The following is a 16,084-nucleotide window of genomic DNA, read 5'->3' on the forward strand; positions in this document are numbered from 1 at the left end:
GAAAAATATTATAATTGAGTATAATTGAGTTTAACTATAATGTTAAACATAATATCTAAATAAACATCATATAATTTTTTATGTATATTTGAAAAAAATTTTTATATTATCAATATTAAATAATAATAATAATTACGAGTTTAAAATTATATTAATTATCTCTATAATTTTAAATACAATCATACTATTACCAAAATAAGTTTTTGTTTTTGAAAAAAAAAGGGATTCCCCATTCGAGAATAATTAAATATATAATTGTTGGAATGAGTTTTCTTAAGGGAAAATTACATGTTTACCACTTTTATGCTACCATTTTTCATTTTTACCATCACTAAAAGGACTTTTAAAAAATATCTTATTCATTAAGTGGCAAAAGACTCTTATGCCCTTGTTCTTTATATATATAATAAATAAATATTTAAATAAATAAAAATAATAAAATAATAAAAATAATTTTTTATTTTTTTTTTTCGAATTATACTATTTCGAAATTCAACCCTAAATCCTAAAACTCAACTCTAAACCCTAAACCATCAATCCTAAACCATTTTTTTTTTTAAATACAAACTCTAGACCCTGAAACATCAACTCTAAACCCTAAATCTCGAAACATCATCTAAAAACCTAAACCTAAACCTAAACCTTCGACTCTAAATCCTAAAACATCAACTCTAAACCCTAGACCCAAAACCCTAAACTTCAACTCTAAACCCTAAACCATCAACACTAAACCCTAAACTATCAACACTAAACCCTAAACCCTAAAAATAAACTCTAAACCATAACCCCTAAAAAAATAACCCTAAACCCTAAAACATCAACTCTAAACCCTAAACCCTAAAAAATAACCCTAAACCCTAAAATATCAACTCTAAATCCTAAACCCTAAACTTCAACTCTAAACCCTAAAGCCTAAACCCTAAACCCTAAACCTAGAGTTGATGTTTTAGGGTTTAGATTTGAAGGTTTAGATTTGAAAGTTTAGGGTTTTAGGGTTTAGGGTTTATGTTTAGGGTTTAGAGTTGATGTTTTAGGGTTTAGATTTGAAGGTTTAGGGTTTTAGGGTTAGGGTTCGAATTTCAGAAAAATATATGGTTTAGGGTTTAGAGTTTATGTTTAGGGTTTAGAGTTGATGTTTTAGGGTTTATATTTGAAGGTTTAGAGTTTAGGGTTTAAAGTTGATGTTTCGGAGTTTAGGGTTTAGAGTTGATGTTTCATGGTTTAGGGTTTAGAGTTGATGATTTAGGGTTTAAACTTGATGTTTTAAGTTTAGATTTAGGGTTTAGGGTTTACGTTTAGGGTTTAGAGTTGATGTTTTAGGGTTTAGATTTGAAGGTTAGGGTTTAGGGTTGATGCTTCGGAGTTTAGAGTTGATGTGTCATAGTTTATGGTTTAGAGTTGATGATTTAGGGTTTAGAGTTGATGTTTTAAGTTTAGATTGGTTAACCATATGTTTTTTTGTCAAAGTACCAAAAGGTTATAAATGTCTTTTACCCTTCGTTAAAGATGAAGGTAAAAGTGTTTAGTGTAAACATGTAAAAAATGTACTTTGAAATGATATTTTTGGCAATTTCATTTTTCTTAATTGGTCATGTGATGAATTAAATTAATGGTTATATATATATAGTTTTAGATCCGAAAACCAAAAGACTTAAATGCCATTAATAAAATTTATAATACATTTGTAAAAGTAAATTTATTTATGTAAGATAGTGTTTTTCATTAAGGGCCTAAAATAAAAATACTCATGTTTTAATAGTAACTAGTTAGTAAATCGCCTTGTGCGCATAATGAAATAGTTTATTAGATTATTTATTATATGTTATACTAATGGATATGTTGTATACATTTTTCTATAGATGGACACTCATATATCCGTTCAGATTGATTTAATCTACTCGGATTTCAGATTTTTAGAGTTCGAATTAAATCGTATTCAGATATTAACAAATTTTGGTTTGAATTTGGTTCGAATCATTGCAGGTTCGTTCGGATTCGAGTTCGGTTACTCATTTCAATTATATATTTTTTTAACAAAAATTTAAATATATTTAAATACTCAAAATCCAAATAAAATAATATAAAAGATAAAATTTGAATAATATAATACTAAATATTTGAATTTATATAAAAACTAGTTCAATTTAATATTTTGGATGGAGAACAAATAAGTATTTTCAGTACTTTGAACATTTTTCTGTTATTTTAAGATATATACTTGTGAATATGTTGATAATTTTTAGATTTTTCATATTTTTGAATATCTGATAGATATAAGATTTTAAATAATTAATATATTTAAGTAATCAGATTCGAGTCTAGTTTTCTGGATATTTAAACTTTAAGATTCATCTGATTACTTAATCAGTTTTAGTTTATGTTTTAATATTATTTTCAATCTGATTCGGTTCGGTTCTTTGTATCCAAATTTTTACCCAGACTTATTTTCTTCTACTAATATAAAGAAAAATAAAATAAATGTGTACAAATATTCTAGGCTTATTTAACATACATACTTATTGGATCATACTTTAAGAATACCAATAAAAATCGTTGGGCGTCGTTTCAATATTGTTGGGCATGATGAAATTGACATAGTCAATAACCAATAATGCGTATTTTCTTATAAAAAATCTTGGTAAATATAATAAAAACACAATATAATCGAGTGAAAAGTGTTAAGAGTTGCGAGAAAAATAATGTGATCTATTCCCTCATCACATGAATTCTGTTTTTCAATCGATTTCACGAATTTTCATTTCTTTTAAAGCTTTTATGTTTATGGTTTTTCTAGCAATCTGATTATGTTTCTAATTATTGGTCTGATATAAAAACTCTGTAAAGAAAAATAATATTTGGGTAAACTAAAGATCCAACATTGTGTATGGTGTTTTTTTTATCTCAGTTTCTTTAATTCATAATCATCCACAATTATTTATTACATTTGTGTAAAGAAGCCTCAATCATGGTTAAGTCCGGCAAGATACGAAACTTTTAATTTCTAAAACATTCTCATTCCAGCAATTTAGTTGATGCGAATCTTAATGATTTAATAAATTTTTTCTTTCAAAAATGATATTGTACAGAGATATTTCAGTTCACTAATACAAAAGTTAAAAATGTAGGAACTAAAAATAAATTGATTAAAAAATAAGTGTGAACACATTAAATTGTCTGCTGTAGAAATAAAAAAACTTAGTATGTAAACGCGTTAATTGTTAAATAATTGTGAGACCAACACGTCAGTATAATCCAATTGAAATCAATATGGAAGTGCCACGCAGCGAATATAGTGTGAACGCATTAATGACAACTGATTCTCTTTTAATACATAGAAGATGATTAATACAAATATCTACTAAGCTCATTTTGAGTACACTTAATCTTTAGTTGATTAATCATCTATTTTAAATTAATAACTTTGTATAACATATTTTTGCTAATTTAGATAATTAAAAATATTTTGATTTGTGATAATTTGTAATTTTTAATGGTTTGGATATAAATAAATAATTAAATCTAATCAGCTTTTATAAATACATGGATATTAGTGGGATAGCCAATTCAAACTAAAACCAAATCGACTGTTGTCCTAAAATATTCGAACGAAGCTTAAAGAAGAGAAAAGAAAACGATTTTATCAAACCCGACGTAGAAGAGACGTATCCCTAATTAATACTTTTCTTGGTTCGCGTTAGGTTTTTGGTTTTAAACGGTCACTCACCGTCTGGAAAAATTTTGAATCCATTTCATCGTCGTGTGTAGTCGATGGAAGCTCTGTACGCCAAGCTCTACAACAAATACACCACCTCAAGGTTTAATTTCTGATCTAATTTCTCGGATTTCGAATTTTACAAAAACTCTCATTTCGATCTCTTATTTTTGCGCTTCCAGGAGAGGAAATTTTCGGAATTGGATGAAGTTAATAAGAAACAAGAAGAGAAGTTCCTTCGCTTTGTTGATGGTACCACTCTGAGAAAGTCTCTTCCTTAACATCTTCAGTCTCTTCACTTGCTACTAGCTTCTCTCTCGTTAAGTTAGAATTGCTAATTAGTTAAAGACAGTAGAGCATCAATAAGCTGCCTTGTAAACATTTGGGATTAATATAACGAGTCTGTTATTAGTAAACTCTCTTTTGGCCTTTTGCAGCGTCAGAGGCCCTGACGCAGCATTTGAGAAGTGAAGACCATAATTCGAAGGAGATCATAAGGAGAATGAGGGATGAGATAACTGAAATCAGGTATGTGCTACCCTGTGTTACTACTGTGAAATGTGAAAACCAATATGGCTTTCTTTGGTCCACAGATCCGCCAGGCACGAGGAGCGTCTGGAGTTTCAAAACCGTCTTGCTGAAGAAGAACGAAAGAGTAAGATCTCGAGCCTTTCTTGTTTTCTGCATCATTTTACTAACTGAGCATAACTTTTTTTTTTTTATCTTACAGACAAGGCACTTTCGGAGCAAGTTGAGAAGCTTAAAGAGCTTATCTCAGAGGGAGTTCCTCAAAGTGGAAGAAAACAAAAGACTCCCGAATCTCCTCAAGTTACTACTAGAAGCATGGGGAAACGTAGAAGGCTGACAGAGGATGATATGGTAGAAACAGACATGGTATCTCCTCATGTTAGCATACCTCATGAATCAACTACGGTATTAACAAATAGCCTTGCATAGCATCTTCCTTAAGCTGAGTCATCAACTTTTGCTCACTAATTCTTGTTCTTGTTTCCAGGAAACTCTCTTGGTTTCTCAACCCCAATGCCCTAAAACAGCCGACGTTGGATCAAGTAGCTCTACTGGTTCTCCATTCCAAGCTCTTAGCGAACAATTGACAGGAATGAAACTGTCAACTAACAATGAAGGCGAACGAGTCTGCATTATAGCCTCGCATCCATCAAGCGGTAATTCCTTTTGGCATATTATTTATGTCACTGTATGCTTGCTTTCAAGTAAAATGCATACACTTTCCTGTCATTTACTTCAGCTCTAAAAGATGAACCATCTCCCTGGCTTTTTGACCATGACAGGTCTATCATTCAGCTTAACTTTGGTAGATAACTCAACTGGTGAAGAAGCTGAGCTGCTCTACAATGTTGTATCGCTGGGGACATTTGAAAGAGTTGTGCCCAACTGGATGAGAGATGTTATAAAGTTTAACACAAGTATGACTCCTCTCTTCTTCGAAAGAGTCTCTCGGGTCATTAAGCCCCGGGATTGATCGGTAATGTACATCTGCCTCCCTTAATTTCCGCCATCATCTTTGATGGCGTCTTAGTTTGATGGCTTCATCATCTTTGATGGCTTCTTAGTTTGGGTCAAAACGTTAGGGAAGTTTTCATGTATCTATAGAAATGTTTGTATCCCTGTTTAGCTTTTGACATTGGTTATGCAGACTTATTGTGTCCTTTTCAAGATGTTTAATCGTCCTTTGCTCTCGGCACCTACTCTCTTGTAGTTCCTATACTCTTTGATCTAATGTGAATTTTGTGTGATTCAACACTTTAAAAGCCAGTATGCACAGAAATAACGCCTTGATAATTTTTGGAATTTTGGATGTTATTATTTAAGAACCAGAAAGATAAATTGAATGCAAAACATATAAAGACATAAACCTTTCTTGTTCTAATACCATGTGTACGCAAAGGTCTCTAAAGAAAGATGAACATAAGATCTCAACGCAGAGGCTTCCTTGTTACTCTTAACCCATCATCAAGAACCTACGAACTAGGTACTATCTGCAGGTCATTTGAAGCCAAGGGGTTTTATTGGTCGAGCTACAGGAGTGCATTTAAGGGGATGAGCCATAGTCAGGTTCAGTTCTCCAGCAGCCTCTTCCAGTTTAACCTGGCCCCCTTTGATTTTCCAGTCAAAGCATTGGACCATCATCCCAACTGCAGTTCCTATAAAGATGTATGCTAGATTTGCTCCAGGACAGCCTCTCCTTCCGCCCCCGAAAGGAATGTACTTGTGTGCTTGCTCTCTTCTCTCATCCTCTTCCCCGGTTCCTAAAGAAGCTAGAAACCTCTCCGGGTTAAACTCATCAGGATCTTCCCAAGAACCAGGATCCCTCATCACAGCATAAACATTAACCAAAAGTGTAGTGTTCTCCGGTATGTAGAAGCCTCTGATTCTACACTGCTCTCTGGAGGTCCTTGCAAAGAGTGGAGCTGGTGGGTGCAGTCTAAGCACTTCTTTGACCACTGCTTGCAGATAAGGAAGGCTTGGTAAATCTGTTTCTTGAATCAAACTTGTTTTCCCTACAACTGATTCAATTTCTTTTCTCAGTCTCTCAAGAATGTTGGGGTTGTTCACCAGCTCAGCCATTGCCCATTGTGTAGTTTGCCCCATACTATCAGTCCCTGCAATGAAAAGTTCCTGCACTTGTAAAAAAAAAAAAAAGTAAAAAACTTCTTAGTCAAGATAATTACTTTGAATATTTCTTAAGGAGGGGAAGAAACACTTGCAATGAAAAAAGTCTTAATATGGTTCCTAGTGATCTTATACTCTGCATTTCCATCTCGAAAAGCTTCCAACAATACGTCCATCATGTCTGCATCTTGATGCTCGCTTGGCTTCTCTTCGTGTTCCTCAAGAATTCTCTCTAGCAGCTCGTCGAATCTGCGAGAAACACTCAGTATATCCTTTCTGAAGAGCGAGATTCCAAACTTCTCGAGCGGCCTGCGTAGCAGGGTTGCCAAGGCAAGTTTCTTTAGCAAGGAAAACGACTCAATGACCAAACCCCTGGCTCTCTCAGCCTCACCATCGTCCTCCAAACAATATCTGCTTCCCATGAGCATCTTGAAAATGATCTTGTTACTGACCTTCATTGCTTCCTTGCCAATATCAACCATCTCCTTATTAATCGCCTTGCCAAGCAGGTTAGCGTAAAACCGCTCCAGCTCATCGGCACGGATGCATCGTGACCGCTCGAGTGCCTGAGATCCGAGCAGGTTTGTGACGAGGAGCTTCTTCATAAACTTCAAGTAATCTCCATGGGGAGCCATGAGGAAAGTGGAAGATCCGAACAAGAGTGACTCATCGAGCGGAGGGAGGCCACGGAACGAGACGTTCAGGTCGTGGGTCTTGAAGATCTCGGAGGCTACTGAGGATGAGGAGACGAGGACGATGGGGACATTGAAGATGCGGAGGTAGAGGAGTGGTCCGTGCTTGGAGGAGAGTTTCTGGAAAGACTTGTGGATAAGAAGGGAGAGTATAAGGTGAAAATGACCAATGAGTGGGAGAGAGGGAGGGCTCGGAGGCAAATCAAACCTCTGTGGTCTCCTGACGTAGAGAGAGTAACAGAGAAGTGACAAGAGGCATAGGAGGACGAAAATTAAGGAGTTCTGAAAGTCGACTTCCATAGTTGTTGCTCAAAAAGCGAAGGAGATGCCGTTATATTTTCCTTATCAAAGAGAGTCTTGAATATAATATTGTACGGCCATGCTTAATACATGTTATTATTATTTTTGTTGGACGTGAAATAATGGATAAACTCATGTGTATATACATTAATTTTTTGTCAGAAGTTGGAACTTTTCCCCTTTGGAGTTATATAATAATTTGGTTTGTTTTTATGTTGTTTATTATCTGCCAACATAATTGGAGCCTTGCAAGTTGTTTATTATATTTTTTCCGTCACATGCGTATGGAGTGAGTCTTGTGGATGCAAAACCGTAGGGTGTCTTGTACCTCATCACAAATTGTTACTAAACTGTTATAGTAATTTCCAAGCCTGAAGAAGCGTCTGGATTTTTGGGAATTCAAAATACAGGCAAGAACATGCAACCTAAAGCCTAATTGATCCCCAGAACCTTGAGAATTTTCAAGACTGTTCTAGTAATTTCCAAGCCTGGCGAAGCGTCTGGATCTTTTGGAACTCGAGATACTAGTAAGAACAGGCAAACCCGGTCTGAAAATTATAAGGCCTAAAACCTAATTATTTATTTTATTCCCAAAACCATGAGAATTTATATTATCACGGGAAGAATTGAACAACGGATCTTATCTGCGTCTAGTAGCACCACCAATAAAGCAATTTAGATCACCTCCATCGGTAGGTTGAGGAGGAGGTTCTAAAGTAATAAAGGCCAGAAATTAAATCAAAAATGGTGTTTATTAGGCAGAACCGATCCTTAATTAGGTAAGTTTAGGATTGATAAAAACCCCAGACGTGGCAGTAGGGAATTGGTTGGTTCATTTTAGACAAAAGGGAAAAAAATTGAGCCTCTCTCTTTCTCTTGCTCGGTTCGTCTTTCTCCTCTTCGATTTCATCGACGCTCCGCGTTCGATTCTGTCGAAATCTCCAAAGCTTGATGATATTCGATCCATTTTCTCGTCGTCGATTCTGACTTTCTCATGTTCAATTTCGTCGGTATCCCATCGTCGGGTCTCTCTCGGCCTCGTCGATTCTGTGAAAATCTCCAACAGAGAAGACGTTTGATTCGTTTCTTTCTTCGTTGAAGTTCTCCTCCAGAATCGTCCATGCAATCCCCATAAAGGTTCGGTTTCTTTTATATTTTTGTTCCCGTGAATTGAATTCCTTCGATTATTATCCAAAATTTTGTTTCGATGATGAGATTTGACTCTGTATATCTCAGATCGATGGGGGCAGTCGTGGTTTGAAGTCGCGACGAACGGACTATGGAGACGATGATGAACAGAGCTACAGAGGCAAGTCATCATCGTAGGTTGTCAGGTGGGAGAAGTATCTTCCGACAACTGTGGTTTCGGTTTTGGTTGTCGAATCCGATGATTAAACTTGCCAAATCATCACTGGCCATCTGCAAAAGTGCACTTACAAAGGTCATTGCTATACTCTGTTTTATTTTGTGATGTTTTAAAGTATCGTTTTGAGTCTTGATTTTGAAGTTTGAGTAAACTCTGGTTTTGATCCAAAACAGTTGATTGATTAAATCTTCATTGTCTTAATGTGTTCCAAGTTTCGTGGCTTTGTCTTAATTTTGAAGTAAAAAGTGTGTTGTGATTAAACTAGAGTCTTGGGTTTTGATTTGAAAAACAGTTGTAGCAGTTTCGGATGGTTCAGCGGCGTGGGAGACAGTAAAGGAGAAGACACATAACATTGAAGAAGACAAAGGTCTTGCAGGGAGCAGCAAGATACGGTTAAAACTCCATCAAAGCGGAGCAAACACGTCAAACCATCTCTCTTTAAATTCAGAGGTTAGTAGACAATCCATTAATGCTTGTTAGACATTGTTTAGGATTGAATTAAATGGACTTTAGGATCATGTACTTGGTTATGTTATAATTAGGTAGATTAATCATTGACTTTCTTGGTTGGTTTAGTTTTAGGTAGATACATTGATGGCCATTAACACGTAACACCTACTAAACTCTCATTAGTTTGCTTTAAAAAGCGACCAACTCTCCCTTTCTCATTCATATCTCTTCTCTTTTGATATTTCCTTTCACAAAACAGAAGAAGCTCTCTTTCTCCTTTGTTAATTCCTTCTCCTTCGTTAATTCCTTCCTCATTTCATATCTCTTCTCTTTTGATATGGATCCATTTAGTGAACTTTGTAGCTTTCAAACACTCTTAAACAGTCAACAACCAAACCCCTCCTTCTCTTTTGTTAGTCGTGAACCTAGTATTGAAGTCTTTGCCTCTGATGCGTCTGTCTTTGGTACTGGATGGCCTGATGGTGCAAACGAAGAGTGCCACATCGTGTCTGACCGTAAAAAAAGGTGGAAATGGTCACCAACTGAAGACAAGGTGCTCATCAGTGCTTGGTTGAACACCTCCAAAGATCCTGTCGTGGGAAATGAGCAGAAAGCAATTGCGTTTTGGAAACGAATTGCTGCTTATTTTGGTTCAAGTCCATAGCTTGCTGGTTTGCAAAAGAGAGAGCCATCTCACTGTAAACAAAGGTGGGGGAAGATCAATGAGGGCGTGTGCAAGTTTGTAGGCTGCAACGAAACAAAAATCCAGTGGCCAGAGTGAGAATGATGTTTTAAAGATGGCCCCTGAAATATTCTTCAATGATTACAAGAGCAAGTTCACACTTGAGCATGCATGGTTGGAGCTTAGGCATGATCAGAAATGGTGTGGAGGTCTGCCGAGTAAATAGAATGTGAACTCTAAGAGAAGAAAGCTTGATGACCATTCAACACAGTCATCAACGTCAGTGCCATGTAGCCTTGGAGAAGATGAATCAATGGCTCGGCTATTGGTGTCAAAGCTGCAAAAGGCAAAGGTAAACAGGCTGTGAGCAAGGCTAAGACTTCCAAAGCAGAAGGGAAGGCGTGTGTGGACTTTCAGAACCTGTGGGAGATAATGCAAAAGGACTATGTATTGAAAAAGAAGCTTAACAAGCACAAATTGCTTGACAGCCTAATTGCCAAGACATAGCCATTAACTGAACTAGAGATTGCTTTGAAAAACAAGCTTATTAATGATATGTTGGCAAGTTAATTTGAGTTTATGGATCTTAACCTTGTCTTATTATGTGTCTGAGTTTGAGTTAATGCTTTTGTATGATAGGCAAGTTAGTTTGTTTCTCTGTATTACGAGTTTGTATGCATTTGCTTTTGTTGTCTTCTTATGTATCTCGAGTCTGTATAATGACTTGTTTGAATGTATAATATTTCCACAGATTGATAAATTAATTCTTGCAAGGCTTTGCAGTCACAGATAACTATATTAGCTGGTTACGTTTCTTACTCAATGTTTGGTGTGTTTTGTTAACGTTTTATGTTTGGCTAATTGCAGCAGCACAGTAGAAGACAAGACTTTTTAAAACCGCGGAATAAGCTTGAATCTAGTTGACTCTGTGGAAACAGAGATTGAGGTGAAGTGTTGGCCGAGTCTCTTATGGCCAATATTTCCTATCTTTAGTCTTCCTCTCTGTTCTCTATGCATTTTACTTGTTTCGTTGATCAGACAAGCTCGGTTCGAACTAGTTTTGGCTTTGTATTCTACGTAGTAACTGATGGTTAGGATTGTGATCATTCGGTTAGGATTGTAATTGATGCATAAGTTTGTAATTGAAGCTTTTACGTGTGTATAGTAACTGATGCTTTTGCAGGACAAGAAGACAACTTGTGACAACAATAAAGTCAGTAGCATGTGACACAAACAAACACCAAAAGAAAAAGAAGAAGTCAGTAGCATGTGACACAAACAAACACCAAAAGAAAATAAAGCAGCCGTTGCATGTGACGCCCAAGTGCCATACGTTTCTTATTTTTTCCTTTAATATGACTTGATGTTATCAAAAACATATTGTGCCTTCCAAGTGTAATTGATAGTCCGAGTGTAAATCATATTGTCCTACTTTATAATGACTTGATGTTACCATTTCTCTCTTACCATTTTCCAATCAAAGAGTTGAGTTACTTTGTCTCTCTTACCATTTCTCTCTTACCATTTCTCTTCAAAATGACTTCTTCTTCTTCTTCTCATAATCTTGAAGATATGATGGATGAAACATTTGATCAACTTTTCGATCAACAATTCGAACAACTTTATGTTCAAGGTCAAGAAGCATCAAGGTCAAAAAAAAGAGCCTACATTGAAAGACAACGAGAACAAGGACACGAGCAGTTATGGAACGGTTAGTTTAGTGAAGATGCAACATATCCTTCTCACATGTTTCGACGCCGTTTTAGAATGAACAAGCTCTTGTTCATGCGTATTGTTGATCGACTCTCCGCTGAAATCCCATACTTTCAACAAAGAAGAGATGTTACGCGAAGGTTCAGTCACTTTCCATTACAAAAGGCAACGGAAACAATTCGTAAGATGGCATATGGTTGCCCAGCTGATGCGGTCGACGAATACCTCCGACTTGGTGAGACCACCGCGCTTTTATGCTTGGAACATTTTGTTCAAGAAATCATAAATTTATTTGGAGATGAGTATCTAAGAAGACCCACGCCAGAAGATCTTCAACGACTACTCGATATTGGAGAGATACGCGGATTTCTCGGGATGATAGGAAGCATCGACTGTATGCATTGGGAGTGGAAGAATTTTCCGACCGCATGGAAAGGTCAATATACACCTGGATCAGGCAAAGCCAACCATTGTTTTAGAGGCTGTAGCTTCACAAGATCTCTGGATATGGCATGCGTTTTTCGGACCTCCAGGTACATTAAACGATATCAATGTTCTTGATTGATCACCGGTTTTTGATGATATATTACAAGGTCGAGCTCCAAAAGTTAATTACATTGTCAACGGACACGAGTACCATTTGCCTTACTATCTCACATATGGTATTTATCCAAAATGGGCTAATTTTGTCCAATCTATTCCACTCCCGCAAGGTCCGAAAGCATCTTTATTCGCTACACATCAAGAAGCTGTACGTAAAGATGTCGAGCGTGCTTTTGGGGTCTTGCAAGCTCGATTTGCCATAGTAAAAAATCCAGCTCTTTTGTGGGATAAAATAAAAATTGAAAAGAGAATGAGAGCATGTATCATTCTACATAATATGATCGTAGAAGACGAACGAGATGGGTACACTCAGTTTGATGTATCAGTTTTCGCACAACCGGAATCAAACCGAAGTTCACAAGTGGATTTCACGTATTCTACAGATATGCATTCAAATCTCGACAATATGATGAGCATTCAGAATCGAGTTCGTGATAATACAATATATCAATAATTGAAAGCTGATTTGGTTGAACATATATGGCAAAATTTTGGAACAAATCAAGATTTCAACTAATCGGCTTTTTCTCGTTTACGCTTTGTATTTGTATTTTTAATATGCTTTTATGTCATTTTTATTAAGTGATTTTAATGTATGCTTTTATTTTAAATCATTCTACTTAAAAAAAATTATTTAAGAACCCCTTTGGAGGAGGAAAACATAATTTCCACAAACAATGGTTCTTAACTACTCAAATCACTTTATTAACTATTAATTTACTTCTAAGAGCCCATTAGAACTTCTTAACTACTCAAATCACTTTATTAACTATTAATTTACTCCTAAGAGCCCATTAAAGGTTCTAATGGATGGACATGCTCTCTGGTTATCCTAAAGCCCTTTTAGAGTCTCTTAGTATTTGTTTAATATTATTAAGTAGTAAATGTGAGGTTAAGAGACATAATCAAGAGACTCGAAAATTTTGCGTCTCCGATGCAAGTCTCTTATTGAGGGGTTCTTAAAAAAAAATTATTTTTTTAAAGATAAAAAGCATTCCGACCACTACCACACAAGTTGATCAAATCCATAAGAACAAAGTACAACACATCCAGAGACATCAAAAAGAGTATATTATTTAAACCATAACCACAACGTAACGAGTATATTATTAAGCATACATGTGAACTAACATTCAAATGAGAAGTTTGGCGCTTTCCTAACTAAAGAACCTGTGGAAGTGAAACTAGGCCTTCAACTACAATGTCAAAAATGATATTCCATGCTCCATGTCACTACCATAAACACAAGAACAACATCATCCACACACAAAAAGAAACCAGCTCCAAGAAGACATGGAAGAAAATAATTAAAACTTACCTGCTGCTTTGTGGAGTGTAAGTGTGTCTTTGTCCCCTCTGTTGAGAAACCTCAAGACGCATTGGACGACCGAGCAAAGGTCTACCGTGAAATTCCAGTGCATGGGTTAAATCAGCAATCAACCTATCAGATGAATACATGTATAAAGCTTTCAAAACAAAAAAAAACTAACTATTAGTAGTACTACAAGATAATACAAACGATTCCTAACTCAGGCACAGTTTAAAACCCAGCAAAAATCGTATGTATTCTCTTATTATAATTATGAGTACCTTCTGTGCTTCTCTGGGAGTTGCAAACTCAACCATGCCAAAGCAAAGGAATCTGCCATCACCATCATTTGACATACCAAATCTGACGTCAACAACTTGGCCAGCTTCTTTGAAGAATTCCTCACTGTAATATGTATAACAAAGGAGGTTATGAAACAAAAAAAAAAACTTTAAAGAATGATTAATAAAGAGATTACAATGTTACTACTAAGGAAGAACTCGTTTTGAGGTGGAAAAGACTAACCTTGAAGAACTAATACCCAGCACCCGCACTCAAAACAAAGCTACTCAGTTCCACTGGTAATCTGTTCAAAATCAAATTCAAAATCATAAAATTCACAGCTGACCGAATACAAATCAAGTCCAGAGTTCATTGATAACACCATTACATTGCCAAAACTCAAAAGCAAACATCTACTGATCTAAGCAAGGACTCATCTACAACTACAACTACAAGTATACAACATCTAAGAGAAGATAACCCAAAAGATCAAGAGATAACCTTTGATTTCTTTTTCGTTTTCTGGGTCAAGATGCTTGAAGAAGCCAAATCCGACGTAGAGCAAGAACCCATTTTGTCAATCTACTATCACGCTTCCATTACATCGCACCGGTCGTTAGATTCTGATTTGGCGAACATTCTCTCAGTAAAGCTCAGCACTTCAACCTTACCAAGCAACACCATTCTCGAGATGTTCATCAGCGTTTAAAAGAAAGCCCAGAGATGGTGGACTCGGTGAAGCGAGACCTAATAGCAGCAAAGGAAAGACACCGAACATTCTCGCTTGTCAAGCTCATCGCATCGCTCACAAGCTCTGGACTCAAGACAGAAAAATCCTCGCTTTACTCATCCAAAATAGAGAAGCTTTCGCCGTCGACTTTCACCCTGGAGCCAAGATCGGAAAAGGGATTCTGTTTGACCACGCGATGGGGGTGGTGATCGGAGAGACGGCGGTGATCGGACACAACGTCTCGATTCTCCACGGCATGACGCTCGGAGGAACATGGAATATTACGATCGAAGAGGGGGCTAAGATTGGATCGGGTTCGGTGGTGCTTAAGGATGTGCCGCCGCGTACGTACAACGGCGGTTGGTAATCCGGCGAGATTGATAGGTATCGATCAATTCCCAGTCGAGAGATGTGGAGAGAAGAAGGCCAATTTTGATCAAGAGACGTTTCTTAGAGCATCTGCAAAGCAGGTGCGGATTTAAGTGTAGGCCCCACAAAACAGTATACGCCACGATGCTTTCAACTCCAAAATAAGCAGCGTTTTTTTCTGATACTTGCACTGTTTGCAGGCCCCACTAACACGTGACGGTCCGCGATTAGTTAACCTTTTTAATTTTTTTTAATTTTTTTCTCAGACAAAAAAAATAAAAAATAAAAAATAAATAAATAAGCACCTCACATTAGGGTTGTGCGTTAATGGTGGTCTTATTGTCCCTGGTTAAGAAACGTTTCTTATTGTCCTGATTAAGAAAAGTTTCTTCTAATAATAGCTAATTTTGATTTATTTTTAATCCTAATTACACTAAAAACCCTAGCTAAGAAACTGCAATAATCATGGTCTTATTGTCCCTGGTTAAGACACGTTTCTTCTCATAATATCTAATTTTGATTTATTTTTAATTCTAATTACACTAAAAACCCTAGCTAAGAAACTGCCATAATCAGGTCTTAATTATTTCTACTTGGAATTAACGTCTAATAATAGCATAATTTTTCGAAGTCTCAGGCCTATATGCATTTAGGCCCAGTTCTGTGTCATATCTAATGTTGTCATAAAAAATTTCCGTATACTCAAATGAGTTTATTTTACTCCAATGATTATTTTCATTTATTCCCTCAAAATAGAATACTCCAAGTATATTCTATTATTAATTATCAATTCTAATAATGCTATGTATTTTAGAAACTTACAAATTTTACCCAACTATAATTTTTATTTAAATAAAACTTTATTTTATACATAAATTTCTTTTCTAAAATAATAAACAATGATTTATATTTAATTATAATTGTATTAGTGAAAGTATTATTAATTTCAATTAAGTATAAAACACAAATATTTAATCTCTTTAGATATAAAAAAAACTATATAAAAATTTAAGGATCAATTTGTTAATACAAAGTTTAGTAGTAGAAATGAGATTGTGAATAGTGTTTTCTTAAATTTGAACGGATACTATTATAACCTAATTTTTCTTTCAAAATGATGTACTATTTAGAAAATGTTTTCTTTCATTTTTTGATGTTTTCACTCGAAATGATGCACCATTGGAGACGGTATTAGGATTGTTGAAGCTTTATGTATGACAAACT

At 35.7% G+C, this 16,084-nt stretch overlaps 2 protein-coding genes and 1 pseudogene across 2 annotated transcripts; 2 read left to right on the forward strand and 1 right to left on the reverse strand.

Annotated features, from left to right (window-relative positions):
- The first annotated feature begins 3,768 nt into the window (after positions 1-3,768).
- Positions 3,769-5,494, forward strand: LOC125587276. The gene is made up of 7 exons (XM_048757508.1): positions 3,769-3,815; positions 3,891-3,964; positions 4,150-4,240; positions 4,306-4,367; positions 4,443-4,645; positions 4,728-4,896; positions 5,023-5,494. The coding sequence occupies exons 1-7, from the start codon at positions 3,769-3,771 to the stop codon at positions 5,211-5,213; spliced, it is 837 nt and encodes a 278-aa protein (XP_048613465.1). The 3' UTR covers positions 5,214-5,494.
- A 37-nt stretch (positions 5,495-5,531) lies between these two features.
- Positions 5,532-7,466, reverse strand: LOC125586951 (cytochrome P450 705A22-like). Its single transcript, XM_048756892.1, has 2 exons — positions 6,460-7,466; positions 5,532-6,370 (listed from the first exon to the last, which is right to left on the reverse strand). The coding sequence occupies exons 1-2, from the start codon at positions 7,354-7,356 to the stop codon at positions 5,738-5,740; spliced, it is 1,530 nt and encodes a 509-aa protein (XP_048612849.1). The 5' UTR covers positions 7,357-7,466; the 3' UTR covers positions 5,532-5,737.
- Positions 7,467-13,752: 6,286 nt separating this feature from the next.
- LOC125587277 lies at positions 13,753-15,060 on the forward strand (annotated as a pseudogene).
- Positions 15,061-16,084: the final 1,024 nt, after the last annotated feature.

The sequence above is a fragment of the Brassica napus genome, chromosome C5 (assembly GCF_020379485.1).
Source record: "Brassica napus cultivar Da-Ae chromosome C5, Da-Ae, whole genome shotgun sequence".
In the NCBI taxonomy this organism is placed as follows: domain Eukaryota; kingdom Viridiplantae; phylum Streptophyta; class Magnoliopsida; order Brassicales; family Brassicaceae; genus Brassica; species Brassica napus.